This window comes from Palaemon carinicauda, chromosome 15, assembly GCF_036898095.1.
Source record: "Palaemon carinicauda isolate YSFRI2023 chromosome 15, ASM3689809v2, whole genome shotgun sequence".
Lineage (NCBI taxonomy): Eukaryota > Metazoa > Arthropoda > Malacostraca > Decapoda > Palaemonidae > Palaemon > Palaemon carinicauda.
The window spans coordinates 69,856,331-69,883,855 of NC_090739.1; the positions used below are offsets into that span (position 1 = coordinate 69,856,331).

At 42.7% G+C, this 27,525-nt stretch overlaps 1 protein-coding gene across 1 annotated transcript in view; it reads right to left on the bottom strand.

Moving 5' to 3' along the window:
- Positions 1–27,525, bottom strand: part of LOC137654658 (uncharacterized) — a 122,578-nt gene that overhangs the window by 43,864 nt on the left and 51,189 nt on the right. Inside the window, exon 3 of the mRNA XM_068388496.1 lies at positions 20,155–20,293. Within this exon, the coding sequence (XP_068244597.1) occupies positions 20,155–20,293 (139 nt within the window). The remainder of the gene's footprint in view (positions 1–20,154; positions 20,294–27,525) is intronic.

Consider the following 27,525-nt stretch of genomic DNA (forward strand, 5'->3'; position numbering starts at 1 on the left):
TTTATGCCTCAACTGAAAAGGAATAGAATTTAACCATAAAAGAAAACCATTCTGGTACAACTCAGGAACAAAAATGGTGATCTACCCTTAAATCTGCACTCTTTGGTGTAGATACAACAGTTCCTCCTTTACTTAAACCAGATGGCTCAGTCACTCACTGTCCAAAGGAAAAGGCAACCCTTTTGGCTGATGCTTTTGACAGTAAACAGAGTAATGAAAAACTTGAACTTCCTTATTCCTGTTTTCCTGAGGCTAAACTAACTAGTTTAGCTTTTCGATCTTGGGAAATTAAAGCTCTCTTGATGGACCTTTGTTTTTAATAAAGACTGCAGATTTCTTAGCTCCAAAGTTATCTGTTATTTTGCGCAAGTTAGCAAGAAGAGGAGCTTTTAGCACTTGGAGAATTTGTAATGTTACTCCTTTATGTAAAAGTGTTTGTGATAGCTCAAGTCCAACTGATTACCGCCTAATTTCAATAATTCCCATATTATCTAAAGTTTTTGAAAGTCTTCTGGCAAAACGTCTTAAAAGGTTTGCTGAAGGTAATCATCTATTCCCTAGTTTCCAATTTGGTTTTTGTAAAGGCCTTGGAGCATGTGATGCCCTTCTTACAATCTCCAATGCTGTACAGAAATCCCTTGATTGTGGTCAGGAAGTTCGTATGATTGGCCTTGATTTTAGTGCTGCCTTTGACCATGATAATCATGAGGCCCTTGTTTTCAAACTCAAACAGTTGGGAGTGGGTGGGTCGTTTCTTAGCATTATTATTGATTTTTTAAGTAATAGATCTCAAAAGAGTTGTTGCTGATGGGCACCACAGTGAGTATAGAAATGAGATATCCGGTGTTCCACAGGGTAGTGTTCTTGCCCCATTACTTTTCATACTATATACACATGACAAGTGGTTTGGCCTAGAAAACAAGCTTGTTGCATATGCAGATGATGCTACTCTCTTTGCATCAATTTCATCCCCTGAATGTAGATCTGGGGTTGGTGAATCCCTTAATAGAGATCTAGCTAAAATTAGTGCATGGTGCAAATTATGGGGTATGAAGTTGAATCCTAACAAAACTCAAAGTATAATTCAAAGTACTGTAGGTCAAGGACGGTGGCTCCTCAACATCCGGATCTCAGTATTGATAATGTTTCTTTAAATTGCAGACTCATTTAAAATTTTAGTTGTGATTCTCGACAGCAAATTTACTTTTGAGAAACACATTAGGTTTGTGTCTTCTTCAATTGAACAAAAAATTGGCTTATTGAAAAAGTCTTACAAGCTTTTCGGTGATCAATCTATTCTGAAGTAGTGTTTTAATTCTTTCATTCTACCTTGTTTTGAGTATTGTTCTCCTGTCTGGTCGTCAGCTGCTGATTCTCATCTTGATTTGTTGGACAGAAACTTACGGTCTATTGAATTTCTTACTCCTGATCTAGATATTCTTTGGCACCATCGTTCAATTAGTTCATTATGCATGTTGCATAAGATTTTTCATAACTCTGACCATCCTTTACATTCAGATCATCCTGGAAATTCTAGCCTGTTTGTAATACTAGCCAGGCAGTTAATTCTAATAGCCAGGCCTTCTCCATCATGAGGCTCAATACTACACAGTATTCTAGAAGTTCTATTCCAGCTGTGACCAAGTTGTGGAATGATCTTCCTAATCGGGTTGTTGAATCAGTAGAACTTCACAAGTTCAAAGTTGCAGCAAAATGATATTTCCATAATAAAATAAATTTTTGAACATACTTACCCGCTGGTTATATATAATAGCTTTATTCTTCTGACCGGCAGAAAATTCAAAACTCGCGGCAATCACACAGATATGCCAGGTATACACTAGCGCCACCACGGAGCTAGGCCGAACTATCCCTCCTAGTATCAGATTTTCCATGCCCATAGGTCTTTAGAGGGCAGGAAGGGGGGGATTTTAAGTTATATAACCAGCGGGTAAGTATGTTAAAAAATTTATTTTATTATGAAAATATCATTTTTAAACATTTAAACTTACCCGCTGGTTATATATAATAGCTGACTGACACCCTTGGTGGCGGGTCAGAGACAGCAAGATTAATGGAATTTCACTTAAGAGTTTAAAAACAAAACTTAGCTTAAGGGTTCATACCTATTCAGGAAGCTGACTTCAATGGTTCTCTGCATTAATAAGTCTGCTGTCCTTTGAGAACCAGCGATCCACCCAGGGGGCTGAAGAACTCTAGGAGCTGTCAAACAGTGAATAACCTAATGCTGACAGGACCTCAACTAATACCCTTGTTCCGGGAGCTCTCAAGGAACAATTGACTACCTGACTAAATCAAAGATTGCGGAAGATTGTCTAACAATTTCCTCCAATCCTAAAAATATATACAAATGGACCCAAAGTGTAGCAGTCCTCATAAAGAGTCTGGACACGTTTTAAATAATGTGATGCGAATACAGATTTACTTCTCCAAAACGTTGTATCCATTATACTTTGTAGAGAACGATTTTGTTTAAAAGCCACAGAAGTTGCCACAGCTCTAACTTCATGACTCTTAACTTTTAAAAGCTTAAGATCTGCCTCACCACAGTGTGTGTGAGCTTCTTTAATTAAAGTCTTATGAAATATGATAAGGCATTTTTAGACATAGGTAAAGCAGGCTTCTTGACGGCACACCAAAGAGCCTCTGAACTGCCTCTTAAACCTTTGGTCCTGTCTAAATAGAACCTTAGTGCTCTAACAGGACAAAGAACCTTCTCTATTTCGTCACCCACCAAATCAGAGAGGTTAGCAATTTCGAAAGATTTTGGCCATAGGTTAGAAGGACGTTCGTTCTTGGCTAGAAAATCAAGCTGCAGGGAGCATATAGCTTTCCTGTTTCTAAAGCCAATCTTTTTGCTAAAAGCATGAACCTCACTGACCCTTTTAGCTGTAGCTAAGCTTACTAAAAATAGAGTCTTTAAAGTCAGATCTTTAAAAGAAGCAGAGTTCAAGGGTTCGAATCTGTCACTCATAAGAAATTTTAAAACCACATCCAAATTCCAGGCTGGTGAATCTTGTTAACGTTTCTTAGAGGTTCCAAAGAATCTAAGGAGATCCTGAAGGTCCTTATTATTCGAGAGGTCTAAATGTCTAAGCCTAAAGACCGTTGCCAACATACTCCTATACCCCTTAATGGTTGAGGAGGAGAAATTGTGCTTTCTTCTAAGCTCTAAAAAGAAATCAGCAATTTGAGCTACAGAGGTACTGGATGAAGAAACTGAGTTTGATTTACACCATGCTCTAAAAACTTCCCACTTGGATTGGTACACCCTGATAGTTGAAGTTCTCCTTGCTCTAGCAATAGCCTTGGCCCCCTCCTTCAAAAATCCTCTAGGTCTTGCAAGTTTTTCGATAGTCTGAAGGCAGTCAGACGTAGAGCTGGGAGGTTTAGATTGTTCCTTGCTAAGTGGGGTTGTCTGAGAAGATCTATTCTCAATGGCAAGCTTCTTGGAACATCCACCATCCATTCCAGTACCTCTGTGAACCAACCTCTTGACGTCCAGAAGGGGGCTATTAACGTCAATCTGGTTCCCTCGTGAGACACAAACTTTTGTAGTACTTTGTGTAGCACTTTGAATGGAGGAAAAGCGTACACATCTAGGTGTGACCAGTCCATCAGGAACGCGTTTGTGTGACACTTCAAGATCCGGAACTGGGGAGCAATAATTCTCTAGTTTTTGTTTTTTGAGGTTGCGAATAGATCTATAAGGGGGCGACCCCAAATCCGCCAAAGTTTCTTGCATACATCTAGATGCAGCGTCCACTCTGTGGGGAGAACTTGATTCCTCCTGCTGAGGCTGTCTGCCCTCACATTCTTTTCCCCTTGAATGAATCTTGTTAACAGGGATATCTTTCTTTGATGTGCCCAAACGAGAAGAGTTTTTGCTAACTCGTAAAGAGGCCCCCTTGCTTCGCTATGTATGCCAAAGCTGTGGTATTGTCCGCATTGATTTGGTTAACTTTGTTCAGCACTAGGTTCTTGAACCCCTTGAGAGCCAGCAGGACTGCTAACAATTCCTTCTGGTTGATGTGGAGACTTAGCTGTTGATTTGTCCACAGACCTGAAATATCTGACTTTCCTAGTGTTGCTCCCCACCCCGAGTCCGAGGCATCGGAAAACAACACAAGGTCTGGGCTCTTTTGTTCCAGAGAGAGACCTTCCTGGAGCCTGTTTATGTTGTTCCACCAACAAAGGCACTCTTTTATCGGTTCCGTAAGAGGAATGCTCTTCTTGTCGAGACTGTCCTCTTTGTTCCAATGGCGATTGAGATGGAACTGAAGGGGTCGTAAATTTAGCTTCCCCAAACATACAAACTGTTCCAGTGAAGAGAGGGTTCCCAGGAGACTCATCCACTCCCTCACTGAACAAAACTTCTTCTTTAGAAAGGCACAAAGCCTTAGGAGAGCTAACTGTATTCTTGCGGGTGATGGAAAAACCTGAAAAGTCAGTCAGTGAATCTCCATTCCTAAATAAAGGATCTTCTGTGAAGGGATCAATTGAAACTTCTCTACGTTCACCAGAAGTCCTAGCTCCTCTGACAGACTCATTGTCAGATGCAAATCCTCCAGACAGCGATTGCGTGATGGGGCTCTTAGTAGCCAATCGTCCAAGTACAAGGAGGCTCTGATGCCTCTTAAGTGGAGCATGCTTGCCACATTCATCATGATCTTCGTGAAGACCAGAGGGGCGGTAGTGAGGCCGAAGCATAAGGCCCGAAACTGGAATACTTCCTTCTTGTAAACAAACCTAAGGTAACAATTGCTACTCGGGGTAAATCGGAACATGAAAATAAGCATCCTGGAGGTCTAATGAGACCATCCAGTCGCCTCTCCTTACTGCCGCAAGAACTGAACTTTGGGATTCCATCGTAAACTTTGTATTCTGAACATAGTTGTTGAGGGCACTTACGTCCAGGACTGGCCTCCATCCTCCCGAGTTCTTGGGAACCAGGAACAGCCTGTTGTAGAAGCCTGGTGATTTTAAGTCCCGTACCCTCTCTATCGCCTCCTTCTCTAGCAAGAGACATTTGAAGCTGCATGGCCTGCCTCTTTGATTCTTCCTTGTATTTTGGAGAAAGATCCACCGGGTTTGAAATTAATGGGGGTTTCGAGATGAAAGGGATTTTGTAGCCCTTCTTTAAAACTTGGACGGCCCATGGGTCTGCTCCCTTCTTCTCCCGGGTCTGCTCCCTTCTTCTCCCAGGTCTGCCAGAATTTGCTTAACCTGGTCCCAACTGCTGTCTGAAGGTGCAGGCAGTCAGACTCTGCTTCTGCCTGACCTAGAACCTCTCTTTGCTCTGGTCCTTCTACTATCGGACCTGAAGCTGCCTCTACCGGCTGTCCTTCAACGAAAAAACTTTATTGTTTGCGGGAAGGTAGAATCCTCCTTAAACCCACGCGTGGAGAAGGACATTGGAAGAACCTTCCTTGCCGATTTGAGACCAGGTCATGAGTAGCCTTTTGAGTAAGGGCAGCAGCCACCTCCTTTACCAGTTCCTGAGGGAAAAGGGAAGGAGAAAGAGGAGTATAGAGCAACTCTGACCTCTGGAACGGAGTGACTCCCATGGAGAGAAAAGAGCACATAGTTTCTCTCTTCTTAACAACTCCAGCTGTGAATAGGGCTGCCAATTCATTCGAACCATCTCTTACAGCTTTGTCCATACAGGACATTATATGAATAAGATTAGGAGTCTCAGGGTCCTTTAAAACAGACACTTTCTTTCCCAAGGTACCCAGAGACCAGTCAAGAAAGTTAAAAGCTTCAAAAGCTCTATATATACCCTTGAGAAGATGGTCAAACTCAGATATGGACCATAAGATCTTTGTTCTTCTCATAGCTAAGCGGCGAGAAGAGTCTACCAAACTCGAGAAGTCGCCCTGAGCAGAGGCAGGAACTCCTCCTGTTTCATACCAAATGCTAGATTTGGAAGCTAACTTGGCTGGAGGAAAAGAGAAGTTCGTCTTTCCTGAAACTCTCTTAGACTGCATCCAATTCTCCATCAATTTCAATGCTCTCTTCGAAGAGCGTGAGAGAACCATCTTAGTGAACCTTGATGTTTTCGATGATAATCCCACTGTAAACTCCGATGGAGGAGAGCGAGGAGCTACAGGAGTAAAGCTGTCAGGAAATAATTCTGAGAAAATCAACAATCTTCCTGAGATCAACAGAATGTTGTGGTGTTTTATTTCCTTCCTCCTCTGAGGCAATGTCCAAAGGCTCATCCATGGAGGAATGATCATCATGATCTTCTTCAGAAATAATAGCAGCAGGTGTAATCGCTTCTAGTTCTGAAAGACGCCGCTCGCGAGCGCAGGCGTCAGGCGCGCGTTACGCGCGATCAAGTCGTTCAGTTTGTTTACTTACTTGGCGCTCACTAATGTTGCGCTTGGCGTCACGTTCGTGCGCATGCTGTACTGAAATAGACTGACGTTTGGCGTCATGGTCTGCTTGACATGCAACGTCACGTTCTTTTTGTTTTAAGTCGCGCTTCGCTAGGCGCGCCATGTCACGTTCAGGCGCCTGGCGCGTGACTTCGCGCTCAGCTGTCTGGCTCTTGTCGTCGCTCCTGGAATGATGACTCTCAGCGTCACGCTCGCTCACTTGACGTTTTCTGTCAAGGGAAATAGATACTCTATGACTACTAGCAGAAGCAGTTCCATCACCAAGATCAACATCGCGTGTAAAGGTAGGCCGCCTGTGCGACATCGCGTCACGATCGGAATCATGACGAACCAGCGCTTTGTTGACCGCGGGCTGATAAGAATGCATAAAAGTTGATAGTTGCTGCTTCATGTCAAGCAGCATAGACCACTTAGGATCAGGTTTCGGCGAAACAGGAGTCGAAACTTCCCTAGCGAATTCGCCCTCTTCGTCGTTCTCATAACGCCCCACATAAGCAGGAGATGGAATCCAGTCCGATGGAAGCGGTGGTGCATGCACCGTAACACCAGACTCAGGAATAATCTCTGACTCAGTCTGAATTATCCTGTCAATTTCTGACATTTTGTTAGTCCGTTTAGGAGGAGAGCATTGAGTAGGCAATTGAAAACGCTCTGGCGAATCCCAATGGCTACAGCCAGGCGCTTGCGGTGATGGATCGCGTCGCTGCGCGCCTTCATCTGCCTTTCTTTTAAGGGGTCTGGAAGCTTGATGCCAGATTTGCAATGCGTAGTTTCATCCGAGGATGAGGATAAAAAACTAACCTCACCTTTCCCATGGTGAGGGCGAGCGATCTGTGACACAGAGCCAACAGGAACGTTCGAAGGTAAGTATGCGCGATTGATGACGCCTCTCGTTCCCTTTCGCCGATCGACTTTACAGTACTTTTCTCATGGGTTCGGGAACTTGCAAGAGGTCTAAGGCTAGGTGAACGACAGGAACGCGCAGACGCACCCTCCACATCACTGAACACATTAATAGCATTATTAATATTACCACTTTTTAGCAGATTAACTTCGGACAAAATTTGGTCTCTGTCCGCTGCTAGCGATTCCAACCTCGAACCAAGAGCCTGGATCGCTGTCATCATATCTTTCATTGTTGGCTCTGATTGAACTGGATTAGGTTCAGGATCTACCAATACAGGGGAAGAGTTAGGTTCAATGACATTTGAAAATGATAAATCCCTTGATCAAGAAGAACTACATCTGATTCTATCCCCTCCTAATTTACGAGAGTAACGTTCATAAACCAACCACTGACTCTCGGATAATTCAAAGCATTCTTGACATCTATCCTCAAAATTACAAATTTTACCCCTACATTTAATGCAAATTGTATGGGGATCAACAGAGGATTTTGGAACCCAAGTTTTACACCCTTTCACGCACTTCCTATATGAAGGGGAGGGGTCAGCCATTTTGAAATGAAAATAGAGAGATCAAAGTCAAGCAAGGGTCAAAAAATAATCCAAATAATCCAATTCAATAGATATTCAAGAGAATCCGTAAGCAAGTCCAATAATTGCTTAAGTCAAAACTAATAAACAACTGTACATCACCAAGAACACTGTTGGTTCCTGATAAACGGCGAGTGAATTTCCAAAGCTCTTGCCAATATGGAGGCAGAAGAAAATCTGATACTAGGAGGGATAGTTCGGCCTAGCTCCGTGGTGGCACTAGTGTACACCTGGCATATCTGTGCAATTGCCGAGTTTTGAATTTTCTGCCGGTCAGAAGAATAAAGCTATTATATATAACCAGAGGGTAAGTTTAAATGTTTAAAATGTTTATATTTTGACCGGGCTGACATGAGTCTTTTTATAGTTTATATATGACATATCTGTTTTGACATTAATAGTTTATATATGACATATCTTTTTTGACGTTGTTACTGTTTTTAGAATGATTCATATTTAATTTGTTCTTATCATTTATTTATTTCCTTATTTCCTTTCCTCACTGGGATATTTTTCCCTGTTGGAGCCCTTGGGCTTACAGCATCTTGCTTTTCCAAATAGGGTCGTGGCTTGGCTAGTAATAATAATTATAATAATAATGAGATGGAGCAGCAGACTCTGGCAAAAGTGTCTGTACAGAATTCTGACTGGTTGACCAGAAGTGAAAGAAAACCCATAAGTGCAGTTATGATCGTCAAATCTAACTAGGATCGATTGGCAAGATCTGACCAGCCAGTTCCAAAGAAAGCCTTAACCTCCAGCAGACCTGAAGTGCCAATCAATGACCAAGGCCAACCTGAAGATGGATGCCAAGGTCCCCTCAATCATAAAATTACACTTAAAAAGAGTGCAAGAATGTCCACAAAGAACACTTCGACTCAAAGTTCTCTGCTCTAATCGGTATCAATGTGGCAAAAGAGCCCAAGTATCCTCGCACTTCAATGGGGTAGAGTGAATGGCAGGCTCCTACGAAGATATACTCTCCTGCAAAAACTAGCGTTCTGGCCAAAGGAAAAAACCTGCAAAGTAATCAGGGAATGGAGCCAGACCAGCCCAGATGTTCTCAGGGGTGAGAAAGATCTCTAGCACCAATCAAGGCAGAGATAGGAGCACCTCGTGCTGTTCCCTCTGATAATCAGGATGGGAAGGAAGGGCTGACCTCTTGCCTAAGCATGGGGTTCAGGCCCTTCAACTAAATGTCTGTCGCCATCAACTGGGCAAGAGCGCTCAATGACGACCTCAAATAACCACTTTTCAGCCTGGGATATTGCAGTACCCCATTCAAAGGAGCAGCAGTTCATTCATCATCCAGGAAAGAAAGGCAAAGGCAAGTGTCCAGCTCTTCCACACCTGGCTAAAAGAAGGAGCACACGAGCATTGGCATGTGGCTGTGGTTCTCGAACATCTAGGTGTCCTCCCCAGCCCCACAAGAGAGGTGGTGTTGTCAAGAGCCTATCTTGTAACCAAGCACTGACCTTTCTTGGACTACTACTACTTCTTTTCTTCTTCTGAGAAGCAGCATCAACAGAATCAGAAAGAAAGAGGTGGACAAAGAAGAAGAGTTGTTAGAGGAATGGAACAAATCCCTTCTTCCACCTACCAACTTCTCCTCCAATTTGAGGCCTAAGCTACCATAAATAATGAAGCCCTCTGAAGGGGAAAGCCACGTGGGTTGCTACATCCACAGGGTGCAATCCTCTCATCAGCACAGGACACAGCAGTACTCTGCTCAGAGAGGGGGGCAAACCACTGTCTAGGTGGTAAGAAAGGTAAAGAAGAATGTCCAAGCCCTTCCAACGAAAGGCAGACAGATGAATGGGGCCTTGTACCTCTGTCCGGGGAACCAAGTAATAGACGCAGGGCCCGAGAGACAGAGCATACGGCCATGGTACTGGCACCACCTGGCCAAGGAACCAGTTCCCACGTTGCAGCAGTTCCTACCCAAGGCACTGGATCCTGCGGGACCGTAGAGTTTCGCACCAAGAACCACCTAAGTGTCATCCACACCCGCAGGAAGAGGGTGTCATCAAGAGCCCTAATATTGCGACTACGGCTGACCTTCTGGACTTCTTTGACTTCTTCTTAGAAGCATCATAAAAGGAAGAGACACTGGAAGAGAAAGGGAAATAAATAATTTCTTCTACAAACCAACTTCATGAATTAATAGATCTGAGCAACGTAACACAGACATAGGGGCTGGGATAACAAGCACAAAGATGGAGGGAGCCATGAGTCTTTGTGACAGGCACAGGGAAAGGGTGACAAGCAGTTGGTTGTGACAGGCACAGGGGTATGGCACTAAAACTAATCATAGGGGTTGGGCACTGGGTTATACGTACAGGTTTACTGGCCCAGAGCCTTTTATGCTTTACACTTCAGCATACTACTCTTACAGATGCAGAGCTGTGAGGGGACTGCCATTGGGGTCACTGGTTGGTGTTCACTGACACAGCTGGTGGCACACGGATCACCAGTGAATCACTAGTGCCACTACTGGTGGCACCGGAACTAAGTAGCCTTAGCTACCCGCTCTCTTCTGATATCCAGGGTTTACCTGCAAGACAAAAGAAAAGTCACGCATTCCTTAGGTCACTTCTTATTGGTGGTCTACTTACCAGAGTTTCCAGTACATGCTGGAGTGTGGCAATCATCTCAAATTCCCTAATCTGAAAAAACACCCGAATGTAGATCTAAGATTTCCCTATTCCTAAAGCTTACTCCCAAGGACTAAGCGAAGGGGGCGCATACCCAGAAGCTTAAGTTACAGCAAACTCGATGAGAAGTACAAAGTGCTAAATAGTCTCTCTTGCAATTCATGGGCTTGGCAAGTCTTAGCTTTCTCACACCTCAGCGTAAAAGCCCTTCTATGAGAAGCCACGATCTACACTCGGTAAAAATGAGATAATTGTAAACAATTATGCCTTTAAGTAGTGATTGGGTCTATCCCTAGTTTATCATAAATGGAAGTAGTGTTTAATATACACTTGCATAACCGCTTCATTCCATTATTATACATAAATCAAGCATCACCATTCAAAACTAAAAATTATTAGAAAAAGATTACCATGCTCACTGCTCACCACCTGTCTCTTACAACTTTCTTCAAAGATTTCAATAAAGTAATACCTTGACATACGAGCATAATGCGTTCCAGGATCGAGCTCATGTCAATCCACTCGTATCTAAAATAAATTTTTCCCATATGAAGTAACTGAAAAAAATTAATCCGTTCCCACCCTCTTAAAATTTAAAACACCAAAATCAATGATATAACAATGAAAAAACACATGCTTTCAATTGTTTCAATACTTAACCTATACTCACAAAAATTACATAAAATTATTGTTGGACTGTGATCTGCAATAAAATGTGGCTTTATTATGGAGTTCTTACCTTCCTGACAGAAGGTGGCGGCTAACAGCAACATGTACAAAGGGAGGGAGGGAGGGAGGGAGGGAGGGAAAGAATTGGACACTACACATACGATATTTACACTGTTGCTTACACTACGTATCGTAACACAAACTTCAAATTAACTTGAACAAAATTAGTTTACTGTACTGTACACTTACTTAATTTTAAAATAAATTCTAATCTTAAGTATCTTATTTTCTATTTTTTTTTTTACTGTTTTTTACTTATTTTAAAATAAATTCTAATCTTATGTATCTTATTTTCTATTTTTTTTTACTGTTTTTTACTTGTCTTGGCTCTTTTTGCCTCTCTTTCACTTTCACTTATTGCAGGCCTTTTAAAAAAAAACCTACCCATGGAGGTTTGTTTCTGTCTCCCTTTCAAAATATTGCAGAAACAAGTTAGGCAAGTGTCATTGACAAGAGCTGAAGCACGACCTCAAGACAATTTATCAGGGTACCTCTTTTCAACGAAATCACTCACATCCTGTCACTTAGCCAACACTTCCTTAACCTCCCTCCAAGAAAGGAGTTCCTCCGATTTTGCCTCCTCCTTGCTACTGAGTTAATTCAAGACTGTATGTTGCATCGTTTGGAGATCGATTAATTCCTCCGTTGTGAGCTCTTCTTGATGCTCCTCGACAATGACGTTGACATCTGCCTTATCTACCTTCCGTCCCATAAACTTTCCAAGAGACACGATCTCTTCCAACACAATGCGTTCGGGGTCAGGCTGCGGCATATCGAACCCTTCGAAGTTCCTTTCAGCTACGGAATCTGGCCACAATTTTTTCTATGCTAAATTCTAGGTTCTTTGCATTATACCCTGCCATGCTTCATCAATAATTTTCAAACAATGAGAAAAATGTTGAAATGGACCTTCCAAAATGCACGAAGGGTGAGATTAGTGATGGCTGTGACATCAACGCATTTATTAAACAAATGCTGTGTACAGTTTCTTGAAGTTTTGAAATGACCTGTTGGTCCATAGGCAGGAGTGGGGTGGTGTTGGGCCAGAGATAGAGGACCTTGACGAACTTAAATTCATCCAGGATGTCATCTTCAAGACCAGGAGGGTGACCAGGGGCATTGTCTAGGATGAGAAGACATTTCAACAACAGGTTTTTCTCCTACAAATACTTCTTGATTGCCGAACAAAAGCATAGATTCGCCCAGTCTGTGAAAAAATGTCTCATAACCCAACCCTTTGAATTTGCGCGCTACATGACAAAGCTTTTCTTTCAAGATCTTGTAGGTCTTGAAAGAATGTGGGTTTTTGGAGTGGTATACCAGCAGTGACTTGTTCTTGCAGTCACCGCTGGCATTGGCACACAAGGCTAGTCAATTGATCCTTCATTGGTTTATGGCCCGTCAGTTTCTTCTCCTGTGCATCTTCCAAAAAAGGCCAGTTTCATCGCAACTGAAGACTTGTTGGGCAATGTAACCTTCTGCAGTAACAAGTGAGGCAAAACGTTCCACATACTCCTCCAGGGCTTTCACGTCGGAACTTGCAGCTTCCCCATGCCTCACAACCGAGTGGATCCCAGTTTGCTTTTTATAAGTTATCAAACCAGCAACAACTGGCTTTGAAGGTCTCCACTGGCATCGATGTCTCCTCACTCTCACCTGCTTGCCTTTCTTCCAAGTTTTCGTAGATTCTGCCGGCCTTCTCACAGATGATCGTCTCGGTCACGCTATATCCTGCCAACTGTTTTCCTTTTATCCAGAGCAACAGAAGCCTTTCCATCTCGTCATTCACATTAGTCCGTAGCTTCGACAGGATGATTAGGCCTTTGAAAGGCTTCGTGCTCTTGATAGCATCCTTCCGTTTGAGGATAGTACATATCGTAAATGTACTCCTCTTGTAATGGCGGGCTACCTCGTCACGTGTACACCACTCATGTTTTTCAATAATTTTACGCATCATCTCTATCATCATCATGCGCTTTTCTTTACCACTGCCCTGGTTTCCACTCGCTTGCTTTGGACCCATGACTTATTAAGTTGATTGTCATCAAATTAATGATAAAACCCCGTAAATAGTGCAAACAGTACGGGCGATGCTCAGAGATGTGTTCAATCGTCGGAGATCACACGAAATGAAAGAGCGATGCAGGCCTCGAGAGCAGCTCCCATGCACTCGGCCACCTAGCGTCAGCATCTGTAACCGTGCTCATATCTCTATGCAAAAATTTGCTCATATCTCAATTTGCTCATATGATGGGACACTCGTATGTCAAGGTATTACTGTACCAATTCCAGATCCCACGGAAGACAATCCCTATTTTAAAGCACGAAAGGTTTGTATAAGCGAAGGAACACACACTTAAAAGAAGCCACATGAAAAATGTGAGAAAAGTTATACAAAGGCTGCCAGGCTTCACATAAATTCTAAAATGAAATGTTCAACTTCCATAACTCGAAAGTACATTGTAAAAGTGATGATACACATACATATAACTCACATAAACAAAACTCTTAAAGAATTATAGGGCAAAAGCATTTTAAGCGACTATATAAGTTACTTGAGACTAGAATCTGAAAAATAGAGTTTTGATATACTATAGCTTGTTATTTTCATAGGCTACTAATGTCCATGTTGCTTTGTCCTCAACACTGACTCAATATTGATATTAACCAAAAAAATTCACATCTTCCCTTCAAGACATGCCTCTTGACTACCAAGGTAACACCTAGTGGCTAAAGGTGACCCAATCAGTCTCTATGTCAAAATTAATATCTTATCTTCTTGACATTGTTAGTCAGTGGGGAGGAGGATCTGCATGCAATGAAAATCAGGGGATTTAATAAATAGGTTTTATTTTTAAAATTCCATTTATTTCTATAAACTTCCCCTAAAGCTCATATTGCTGATTCTCACACTCTAATGGAGGTGGATCATGAAGGAAAGAGATAGGAAATTTAAAGTCCTAAAAATATTCATTTATACATTCCTCACCTTAGTCTAATGCCTTCGTATTTGTTATAATTAAGGTTATAACTTGATGCTCCAGTTTGTGTTTCTAAATACCTCTACGACTAATTAAATTCATTCATTAATCAAACTAAAAGAAACCCAACTTTTATTAAAACACAGCCCCAAGAGCTATTATGGCACATAAAGCCCAGTAACCTTGATAAGAGAACCAGGATTCTTATGGTACTGTTTGGCAAATACCAGTGTGGTATGCCCTGAGCTGCATCTTACTCCATAGTAAGATTACTAGATAATTTCAGTAATGTAGCTGCACTTCTAATGTCATGAACTCTAGCTTAAAAGTCTTTCCACTGACTTGGATGCAACTCCTTGCAAGCCTCTGTGACCAGTCTTTTAACCAGGAAAGATATACCATTTAGACAAAGGATGATTTGACAACCGAACCCCAAAAAACAAATAAGGAATATTACCTCTAAAGTCTGCAATTTTGGCTAAATAATACTTAACAGCCCCCATCAGGCAATGCATTCTATTTTCTCATGCATTCATAACAAACTTTTTGAAAGATGGAATTTGAAAGCAAATGGGATGAACAATTAATTTTTATAACCATGCTAATCTTGAATTATGGAAAAAATATATTAAATCTAATGAATAAAAAATAATCATATAGTAAATATAAGATAAAAGAATAGATAAGATAAAAAAATTTTATAACTACAAACTTTGATTTTATCCATCTTAAAAACAAACTCAGAATCCGATAAAATGTTAGACAAACCTTACTAACCAAAACATATCTTTGTCTTTAATATTTTACAATAGTAAAAAGTATGTTGTATGGTTAAAATATTCACACTCAAAGCACCTGGGAACTGCTTCATAAGGTGCGCTCATCAAAAATCCATTGGTAAATTTTGTATGATCAATATGCAACCTTGCTAAAATTACTTGTCCCTCTTTTTTTCTTTCTGGTCTATGATTCTCATTGAAAAACAGTAGCGTTTATTTATTTTAAGTTATTACTCTCTGGTTCATTATTCCAAATAGTCATTTTATTACTGTATTGTGAAATGCTTTATGGTGATTATAAAATCCTTAACAGGAGGTTCAAGGTCACGTTATGGTAAACCTGTTGCTAGTTTAGAAGCGGCATCTGCTTTTTTATTACAAACAACTCCAAAACAAGTAGGAATACAACATATTTCAATATTCACCCCTCGAGAATAAAATTTGTTAAGGCACTCTTTAATGTGTAATACTACTTGCTTTTCATGAATGTAACCTTTAAGGCTTCTATGGCACTTCGAGAATTGGAATAAATGACAAATTTAAGATTTACTCTCTTCAATTGTTTTAATATCAACTACTGATAAAATCTTGGATAGTTCAGACGTAAATACTGATACTTCACTAGGTAATAAGATAAGACTTATTTTGTATGAGGATACTGCAGCACACCCAGAACCCATTGAAGATATACAGTCATCAGTGTATAAAGCATAATGAGGTTCTTTCCTTTGAATATGTTCCAAGGTATATTGTTTATGGTGACTCTAGGTATACTTATATTTCTTTGATAACTAAAAAGATGAGAGCATATTCTTGTTTTCTTTATGATATAAGGTGGAGTTATGAGAGATGATTGAATAAGGTTCATTCTGTTGTTTGTAAATTGTAATAGCCTATTTACTACTACTAGGTAGGTTGGCCAGGGCACAAACCACCCACTGAGATACAGTACTACCGCAAGAGAGCTATGGGGTCCTTTGACTGGCCAGATAGTACTACATTGGATTCTTCTCTCTGATTATGGTTCATTTTTCCTTTGCCTACACACACACAATGAATAGTCTGGTCTATTCTTTACATATTCTCCTCTGTCCTCATACACCTGACAACACTGAGATTACCACCAAACAATTCTTCTTAGCTCAAGGGGTTAACTACTGCACTGTAATTGTTCAGTGGCTACTTTCCTCTTGGTGAGGGTAGAAGATACTCTTTAGCTATGGTAAGCAGTTCTTCTAGAAGAAGGATACTCCAAAATCAAATCATTGTTCTCTAGTCCTTGGTAGCCCTACAGCCTCTGTACCATGTTCTTCCACTGTCTTGGGTTAGAGTTCCTTTGCTTGAGGGTACACTCAGCACACTATTCTATCATATTTCTCTTCCTCTTGTTTTGTTAAAGTATATTCGTTTTAATGTTACTAATCTTAAAATATTTCATTTCCTTGTTTTCTTTCCTCACTGGGCTGTTTCCCCTGTTGGAGCCCCTGGGCTTCTAGCATCCTGCTTTTCCAACTAGATTTGTAGCTTAGCAATTAAAAATAATAATAATAATAATAATAATAATAATAATAATAATAATAATAATAATAATAATAATAATAACATACATACATATACCAAGGCACTTCCCCCAATTTCGGGGGGTAGCCGACATCAACAAAGAAACAAACTCAAAAAGGGGACCTCTATTCTCTACGTTCCTCCCAGCCTAACAAGGGACTCAACCGAGTTCAGCTGGTACTGCTAGGGTGTCACAGCCCACCCTCCCACATTATCCACCACAGATGAAGCTTCATAATGCTGAATCCCCTACTGCTGCTACCTCCGCGGTCATCTAAGGCATCGGAGGAAGCAGCAGGGCCTACCGGAACTGCGTCACAATCGCTCGCCATTCATTCCTATTTCTAGCACACTCTCTTGCCTCGCTCACATCTATCCTCCTATCACCCAGAGCTTCCTTCACTCCATCCATCCACCCAAACCTTGGCCTTCCTCTCGTACTTCTCCCATCAACTCTTGCATTCATCACCTTCTTTAGCAGACAGCCATTTTCCATTCTCTCAACATGGCCAAACCACCTCAACACATTCATATCCACTCTAGCCGCTAACTCATTTCTTACACCCGTTCTCACCCTCACCACTTCGTTCCTAATCCTATCTACTCGAGATACACCAGCCATACTCCTTAGACACTTCATCTCAAACACATTCAATTTCTGTTTCTCCATCACTTTCATTCCCCACAACTCCGATTCATACATCACAGTTGGTACAATCACTTTCTCATATAGAACTCTCTTTACATTCATGCCCAACCCTCTATTTTTTACTACTCCCTTAACTGCCCCAGCACTTTGCAACCTTCATTCCCTCTCTGACGTACATCTGCTTCCACTCCACCATTTGCTGCAACAACAGACCCCAAGTACTTAAACTGATCCACCTCCTCAAGTAACTCTCCATTCAACAGGACATTCAACCTTGCACCACCTTCCCTTCTCGTACATCTCATAACCTTACTCTTACCCACATTAACTCTCAACTTCCTTCTCTCACACACTCTTCCAAATTCTGTCACTAATCGGCCAAGCTTCTCTTCTGTGTCTGCAACCAGTACAGTATCATCCGCAAACAAAAACTGATTTATCTCCCATTCATGGTCATTCTCGTCTACCAGTTTTAATCCTCGTCCAAGCACTCGAGCATTCACCTCTCTCACCACTCCATCAACATACAAGTTAAACAACCACGGCAACATCACACATCCCTGTCTCAGCCCCACTCTCACCGGAAACCAATCACTCACTTCATTTCCTATCCTAACACATGCTTTAATACCTTTGTAGAAACTTTTCACTGCTTGCAACAACCTTCCACCAACTCCATATAACCTCATCACATTCCACATTGCTTCCCTATCAACTCTATCATACGCTTTCTCCAGATCCATAAACGCAACATACACCTCCTTACCTTTTGCTAAATATTTCTTGCATATCTGCCTAACTGTAAAAATCTGATTCATACAACCCCTACCTCTTCTAAAACCACCCTGTATTTCTAAGATTGCATTCTCTGTTTTATCCTTGATCCTATTAATCATTACTCTACCATACACTTTTCCAACTACGCTTAACAAACTAATACCTCTTGAATTACAACACTCATGCACATCTCCCTTACCCTTATATAGTGGTACAATACATGCACAAACCCAATCTACTGGTACCATTGACAACACAAAACACATATTAAACAATCTCACCAACCATTCAAGTACAGTCACACCCCCTTCCTTCAACATCTCAGCTCTCACACCATCCATACCAGATGCTTTTCCTACTCTCGTTTCATCTAGTGCTCTCCTCACTTCATCTATTGTAATCTTTCTCTCATTCTCATCTCCCATCACTGGCACCTCAACACCTGCAACAGCAATTATATCTGCCTCCCTATTATCCTCAACATTCAGTAAACTTTCAAAATATTCCGCCCATCTTTTCCTTGCCTCCTCTCCTTTTAACAACCTTCCATTTCCACCTCTCACTGTCTCTTCAATTCTTGAGCCAGCCTTCCTTACTCTCTTCACTTCTTTCCAAAACTTCTTCTTAGTCTCTTCATATGAATGACCCAATCCCTGACCCCACCTCAGGTCAGCTGTCCTCTTTGCCTCACGTACCTTGCGCTTTACTTGCGCATTTTTCTCTTTATATTTTTCATACTTCTCTATACTATTACTCTGTAGCCATTCTTCAAAAGCCCTCTTTTTCTCTTCCACTTTTACCTTCACTCCTTCATTCCACCATTCACTGCCCTTCCTCATGCTGCCTCCAACAACCTTCTTTCCACACACATCACTTGCAATCCCAACAAAATTTTCTTTTACTAACTTCCACTCCTCCTCTAAATTGCCAGTTTCTCTTACTTTCACTTCGTCATATATAATTTTCAACCTTTCCTGATATTTACTTTTTACCCCCGGTTTTATTAGCTCTTCAACCCTCACTACCTCCCTTTTACATCCACCTACTCTATTCCCCCATTCTTTTGCTACAACTAATTTTCCTTCCACCAAAAAATAATAATAATAATACTTGAAATGTCAGTTCCTGTTTGTTTATAAATATATCAATTTGATTGAAGAGCTGCTTTGTTGGAGAATTGGTGGAGAGGATTTTTAATGCACTTCAGATTGTTACAAGATCTTGATGTAAGGACAAAGGTGGCTCTCCACTTTCACATATAACCGATATATTTAGGGGAAGACCTACAAGTTCCATTCATTACAAAGTGTGAGACCTTCATTGTGTATTAGCTCTAATGACTTCAAAGTAACTTAAAATCCTGATCCATATATTGAGCAACTATAATCTATTCTTGATAACACTAATATTTCTCAGATCAACAATAGAGTTAATCTCTGTACCTCAAATTGTATGGAACAACTTCATCACTAGGTTGAGAGTAACATTTAGATTTGATGCTTCCCAATTGAGGTGAATATCAAATATTAGTCCAAAAAATTTACCTTTTCTTGAAAATGGATTTGAGCATTACACAATGTGATATTTATATTTTGGTTTTGCTCCATCTACTATTCTTGTAAAACATTACTGCTTTGTTTTTTTTTCTGCAAAAAGTCTGAAACCAACCAATGCAATTCAAACTTGCATTTTTCAAATTGAGTCATTAAGAACGCTTTGTAAGTGATAAGATTGTTTATAGAGTAGAGTAGTATGTTCCAACGTTGTCCACATAAGCGTTACTTTGCACTCCATGTGGCATTTGAGCAACTGCGTCATTAATTGCCAATACAAAAAGAGTCCCACTTCAGACACTACCTTGTGGCACACAACAGTCAAGTTGTAATATTCTGAATAAATGTAATGAAAAAGACTGAAATGAGTTACCATCAGCCACCAGATGTTGTTCTTATGGGCAACAGGAGTGGCACCTTGAGGAAAAGAACCTTAAATTTTTTGCTTTTTTGGGGTAACACCAACATCCAATCAGCTTCGAGTAGAAAGCAATATGAACATCTGGGGAGGTTCACATTAATAAAAGGAAGCTCCATATACCAATCCTTACCTGATTATTTTCAACATGACACGTAAACCAAACTGCGGATGTATGGATACTCCTGTGACAGAAAACCAGTAATGGCCAGGATTTGGAGGTGTTGGTAGAAGTGTCCACAAGCAGTAGCAGGGCTCCTTATCAGAAGGTGCTGAAATAACATGATTTAATTAAGAATTACTCAGAACCTTGATTTTAATATGAAGGGTGTTTATATCTCTCTAACATTATCATGAAATCATAAGTTGCCACACATTACACATCAAAAGATATCATTGGACATTTATCATATGGGGGTGTAGACGTAAATGGTACTTTTTCTTTGTTTTTTATAAAGACTGCAAATTTCCTACCTCCTAAGTTATCTGTTATTTTCTACAAGTTAGCAAGAGGAGGTTCTTTTAGCACTTGTTGGAGAAATGGTAATGTTACTCCATCATGTAACTGTGTTTGTGGTAGCTCAAGTCCAGCTGATTACCGGCCAATTTCCATAACTATCATATCTCAAGTTTTTTAAAGTCTTTTGGCAAAACGTCTAATTATGTTATTTTTATTAGTAAAATAAATTTTTGAATATACTTACCCGATAATCATGTAGCTGTCAACTCCGTTGCCCGACAGAATTCTATGGAGGGATACGCCAGCTATCACAATACTAGAAGGGGGTGTATTTACCAGCGCCACCTGTGGCCAGGTACTCAAGTACTTCTTGTTGACACCTCCTCAATTATTCCTCGGTCCACTGGTTCTCTATGGGGAGGAAGGGAGGGTCGATTAAATCATGATTATCGGGTAAGTATATTCAAAAATTTATTTTACTAATAAAAATAACATTTTTCAATATTAAACTTACCCGATAATCATGTAGCTGATTCACACCCAGGGGGGTGGGTGAAAAACCAGTGTACAAGACTAAAGGATAGCTAAGTATCCCGTATTTCATATAATCAGTTATCCACAATAACAATGAAATAATAAGTACCTGGTAAGGAAGTCGACTTGAACCGTTACTCTGCCTTTAATAAGATCGTCTTCCTTACTGAGCGCAGCGTTCCTCTTGGGAGGCTGAATCAACTCAAAGGTGCTAAAGTATACAGGGCTGCAACCCATACTAAAGGACCTCATCACAACCTTTAACCTCGGCGCTTCTCAAGAAAGAATTGACCACCCGCCAAATCAACAAGGATGTGGAAGGCTTCTTAGCCGACCGTACAACCCATAAAAAGTATTCAAGAGAAAGGTTAAAAAGTTATGGGATTATGGGAATGTAGTGGCTGAGCCCTCGCCTACTACTGCATTCGTTGCTACGAATGGTCCCAGGGTGTAGCAGTACTCGTAAAGAGACTGGACATCTTTGAGATAGAATGATGCGAACACTGACTTGCTTCTCCAATAGGTTGCATCCATAACACTCTGCAGAGAACGGTTCTGTTTGAAGGCCACTGAAGTAGCCACAGCTCTCACTTCATGTGTCCTTACCTTCAGCAAAGCAAGGTCTTCTTCCTTCAGATGAGAATTTGCTTCTCTAATCAGAAGCCTGATGTAGTAAGAAACTGCGTTCTTAGACATTGGTAGAGAAGGCTTCTTGATAGCACACCATAAGGCTTCTGATTGTCCTCGTAATGGTTTTGACCTTCTTAGATAGTACTTAAGAGCTCTAACTGGGCAAAGTACTCTCTCCAGTTCGTTCCCCACCATGTTGGACAGGCTTGGGATCTCGAACGACTTAGGCCAAGGACGGGAAGGAAGCTCGTTTTTAGCCAAAAAACCGAGCTGCAAGGAACATGTAGCCGTTTCAGATGTGAAACCTATGTTCCTGCTGAAGGCGTGGATCTCACTTACTCTTTTAGCTGTTGCTAAGCACACGAGGAAAAGAGTTTTTAATGTGAGGTCCTTAAAAGAGGCTGATTGGAGCGGTTCAAATCTTGATGACATTAGGAACCTTAGGACCACGTCTAGATTCCAGCCTGGAGTGGACAACCGACGTTCCTTTGAGGTCTCAAAAGACCTAAGGAGGTCCTGTAGATCTTTGTTGGAGGAAAGATCCAAGCCTCTGTGGCGGAAAACCGCTGCCAACATACTTCTGTAACCCTTGATCGTAGGAGCTGATAGGGATCTTACGTTCCTTAGATGTAACAGGAAGTCAGCAATCTGGGTTACAGTGGTACTGGTTGAGGAAACTGCATTGGCCTTGCACCAGCTTCGGAAGACTTCCCATTTAGACTGAAAGACTCTGAGAGTGGATGTCGTCCTTGCTCTGGCAATCGCTCTGGCTGCCTCCTTCGAAAAGCCTCTAGCTCTTGAGTGTCTTTCGATAGTCTGAAGGCAGTCAGACGAAGAGCGTGGAGGTTTGGGTGTACCTTCTTTACGTGAGGTTGACGCAGAAGGTCCACTCTTAGAGGAAGAGTCCTGGGAACGTCGACCAGCCATTGCAGTACCTCGGTGAACCATTCTCTCGCGGGCCAGAGGGGAGCAACCAACGTCAGCCGTGTCCCTTTGTGAGAGGCGAACTTCTGAAGTACCCTGTTGACAATCTAGAACGGCGGGAATGCATACAGGTCGAGATGGGACCAATCCAGCAGAAAGGCATCCACGTGAACTGCTGCTGGGTCTGGAATCGGAGAACAATACAAGAGGAGCCTCTTGGTCATCGAGGTAGCGAATAGATCTATGGTTGGCTGACCCCACAGGGCCCAAAGTCTGCTGCAAACATTCTTGTGAAGGGTCCACTCTGTGGGGATGACCTGACCCTTCCGACTGAGGCGATCTGCCATGACATTCATATCGCCCTGAATGAGCCTCGTTACCAGCGTGAGCTTTCGATCTTTTGACCAAATGAGGAGGTCCCTTGCGATCTCGAACAACTTCCTCGAATGAGTCCCTCCCTGCTTGGAGATGTAAGCCAAGGCTGTGGTGTTGTCGGAGTTCACCTCCACCACCTTGTTTAGCTGGAGGGACTTGAAGTTTATCAAGGCCAGATGAACTGCCAACAACTCCTTGCAATTGATGTGAAGTGTCCTTTGCTCCTGATTCCATGTTCCCGAGCATTCCTGTCCGTCCAGTGTCGCACCCCAGCCCGTGTCCGATGCGTCCGAGAAGAGACGGTGGTCGGGGGTCTGAACAGCCAATGGTAGACCTTCCTTGAGAAGAATGCTGTTCTTCCACCACGTTAGAGTAGACCTCATCTCTTCGGAAACAGGAACTGAGACCGTCTCTAGCGTCATGTCCTTTATCCAGTGAGCAGCTAGATGATACTGAAGGGGGCGGAGGAGGAGTCTCCCTAACTCGATGAACAGGGCCAGCGATGAAAGTGTCCCTGTTAGACTCATCCACTGCCTGACTGAGCATCGGTTCCTTCTCAGCATGCTCTGGATGCATTCTAGGGCTTGGAAGATCCTTGGGGCCGACGGAAAAGTCCGAAAAGCTCGACTCTGAAGATCCATACCCAAGGAGACAATGGTCTGGGATGGAACGAGCTGAGACTCCTCAAAATTGACCAGGAGGCCCAGTTCCTTGGTCAGATCCATAGTCCCTTTGAAAATCTCCAGACAGCGACGACTTGTGGGAGCTCTTAAAAGCCAGTCGTCTGACGGAGCCGGACACAAGATCATGATACTGCTGCACAGTCTGTGAACTGTCAATCATGGGCAAGCGAGGAAGTACAGTGACAACCCGAATCTGTCTAGACTGTCTGGGTCGTACAGACAACTCCTTAACGGGTTGCTGAGGTTGCCGCACTGCGTCACAACAAGTCACTTCTGTTGGTTGTTGAACGTCTTCCCCGTGACACATTGACTCCGTAAACAAAAAATCCTCTAACAAGGACTAAGCTTGGACTGCATGTCATGCAACACAGCTCAAGGTCTATGGGAGCAGGTGTGGTAACAGACGGGATTAGCGACTGAAGTGGAACCATAACCTTCCCTGTAAGCATGTTATGCTTAAATAAAAGTCCATAAGAGGTTATGCAGCTAAAGGTTCCCTCCAAATGACAGAGTCCTCAAGGGAATATCAGAAGGAGGGAGAAAAGAACTTTCTCATCTACAGGGACCTTATCCTAGAAAAGCTAAGTTCTCTGAGTGAGGGTTCACTGGTGCAAAAGCAGCAGACTAGAAGGCAACGTTATGAAACTGCTTGACAGTCTAGTGAGTTGGCAACAACCCAAGATGTGTGACTGAGAAGCATGCGGTAAGGTATGCAGAGCATGATGTATGCAGAGTATGCTGTATGCAGAGCATGCTGTATGTAGAGCATGTTGTATGCAGAGCATGCTGAATGCAGAGCATGCTGTATGCAGAGCATGTTGTATGCAGAGCATGCTGAATGCAGAGCATGCTGTATGCTGAGCATGTAGTAAGCAGAGCCTGCTGTAAGCAGAGCCTGCTGTAAGGAAAGCAGAGCGTGTGCATGGCGTTTAACATTTCTCAGAAATTCCATGACCAGTGCTAGAGTGCTTTATGCATGTTTGCATGGGGATTAAAAATCAACATAATGTTTACCTTACATTCATAACTCATGATTCATATTTTTGCCATGGTTTGAAAATGGAGGTAAGGTATGCTGAACAGCAGAGTCATAACGAGCTGAAACAACAATAGTTGTGGTTTCCTCTTCAAGACTCTGTTGAGGGAACACCTGAGGCTCAGTCTGCAAAGGCTGAATAAAAGACAAGCAGAAGGAAGGCGCATGGGTGGAGGAGGCTGACTCCTAGCATGAGTGGTTGAACCCAAGGTTGCGCTTGCTGAGCGGTTGGCGGAAGCGGAGTAGCAAGTTCCAGTTCCTGTGGTGTGAGCGGAGCGCGATGAGGAAGAGGCTGCGCAGAACAAGGTAAATGTCTCGCAAGCTGAGGCTCCTGAGGCGCAAGGCTAAGGTGTTGTGGTGCTTGCCTTGTGGAGGATTGAGCTCGCTGCAGCGAGAGCTGAGGAGACTGACTCATGGACGGGAGAGGTTGTTGTACCTCAACCGAGTGTTGCATCACTGGTGGAACAGCAAGTGGAGGCGGAGGAAGAGAGGTATAATCCTCCTGATCCCATTGTAAAGGTTGCCTTAAGGAAGGCGGAGGCTGAACACCACTGGGAACAGCAAACTCAGCACGTGGCTCAACATCGTACGCCTGGCAGGTGATACTGCGATCAGGCGGAGCGAGCGTAGTCGGAGGGAGTGTAGGCGGAGGCGGAGGAGCAACACTCTCAGCCCGACACTCACGCATCAAGTCCGAAAGCTGTGCTTGCATGGACTGTAGTAGAGTCCACAACATCGTACGCCTGGCAGGTGGTACTGCGATCAGGCGGAGCGAGTGTAGGCGGAGGGAGTGTAGGCGGAGGCGGAGGAGCAACACTCTCAGCCCGACACTCACGCATCAAGTCCGAAAGCTGTGCTTGCATGGACTGTAGTAGAGTCCACAACATCGTACGCCTGGCAGGTGGTACTGCGATCAGGCGGAGCGAGTGTAGGCGGAGGGAGTGTAGGCGGAGGCGGAGGAGCAACACTCTCAGCCCGACACTCACGCATCAAGTCCGAAAGCTGTGCTTGCATGGACTGTAGTAGAGTCCACAACATCGTACGCCTGGCAGGTGGTACTGCGATCAGGCGGAGCGAGCATAGGCGGAGGGAGTGTAGGCGGAGGCGGATGCGCAACACTCTCAGCCCGACACTCACGCATCAAGTCCGAAAGCAGTGCTTGCATGGACTGTAGTAGAGTCCACTTGGGGTCGGCAGAAACTACAGTAGGCTGAGGTAAAGCCTTAACAGTCGAGCTCTGTTGTGGCAGAACCTTACTCCTCTTAGGCGGAGTGTATTCAACTGATGACTGAGGAGAGTCAGAGCTAACCCAATGACTGTGAACTCTAACTTCGTACGTCTGGCATAGGTCTGGACTTTACGTTTAAAAGGTCTTGAGACCTGAGACCAGCGTTTTCTCCCCTAAATTTCTTCTGCAGACGAGCAAAATAAGGGCTCAATCGTCTGCGGGTGGGAGTGACGGTCTCGGTAAGACACGCCCACAACCACCGAGGATACTTCTGTGCGCCGATCAAGGCCTGCTGAACCCTTCTGCCCTTCGACATTGCTTCTCCCCTGGGCTTGGGAGCTTGCAAGAGGTCCCGGACTGGGAGGACGACTGGCGCGCACAGAAGTACCCTCACGCACAACACTGACATACTTTGCGCTAATCACTTATCACTTTGATTTCTGTTTGCACTTATTTCACTGAACTCGAAACTTTAAGTGGTTTGTACCTGAAACATGTTATTTTTATTAGTAAAATAAATTTTTGAATATACTTACCCGATAATCATGTAGCTGTCAACTCCGTTGCCCGACAGAATTCTATGGAGGGATACGCCAGCTATCACAATACTAGAAGGGGGTGTATTTACCAGCGCCACCTGTGGCCAGGTACTCAAGTACTTCTTGTTGACACCTCCTCAATTATTCCTCGGTCCACTGGTTCTCTATGGGGAGGAAGGGAGGGTCGATTAAATCATGATTATCGGGTAAGTATATTCAAAAATTTATTTTACTAATAAAAATAACATTTTTCAATATTAAACTTACCCGATAATCATGTAGCTGATTCACACCCAGGGGGGTGGGTGAAAAACCAGTGTACAAGACTAAAGGATAGCTAAGTATCCCGAATTTCATATAATCAGTTATCCACAATAACAATGAAATAATAAGTACCTGGTAAGGAAGTCGACTTGAACCGTTACTCTGCCTTTAATAAGATCGTCTTCCTTACTGAGCGCAGCGTTCCTCTTGGGAGGCTGAATCAACTCAAAGGTGCTAAAGTATACAGGGCTGCAACCCATACTAAAGGACCTCATCACAACCTTTAACCTCGGCGCTTCTCAAGAAAGAATTGACCACCCGCCAAATCAACAAGGATGTGGAAGGCTTCTTAGCCGACCGTACAACCCATAAAAAGTATTCAAGAGAAAGGTTAAAAAGTTATGGGATTATGGGAATGTAGTGGCTGAGCCCTCGCCTACTACTGCATTCGTTGCTACGAATGGTCCCAGGGTGTAGCAGTACTCGTAAAGAGACTGGACATCTTTGAGATAGAATGATGCGAACACTGACTTGCTTCTCCAATAGGTTGCATCCATAACACTCTGCAGAGAACGGTTCTGTTTGAAGGCCACTGAAGTAGCCACAGCTCTCACTTCATGTGTCCTTACCTTCAGCAAAGCAAGGTCTTCTTCCTTCAGATGAGAATTTGCTTCTCTAATCAGAAGCCTGATGTAGTAAGAAACTGCGTTCTTAGACATTGGTAGAGAAGGCTTCTTGATAGCACACCATAAGGCTTCTGATTGTCCTCGTAATGGTTTTGACCTTCTTAGATAGTACTTAAGAGCTCTAACTGGGCAAAGTACTCTCTCC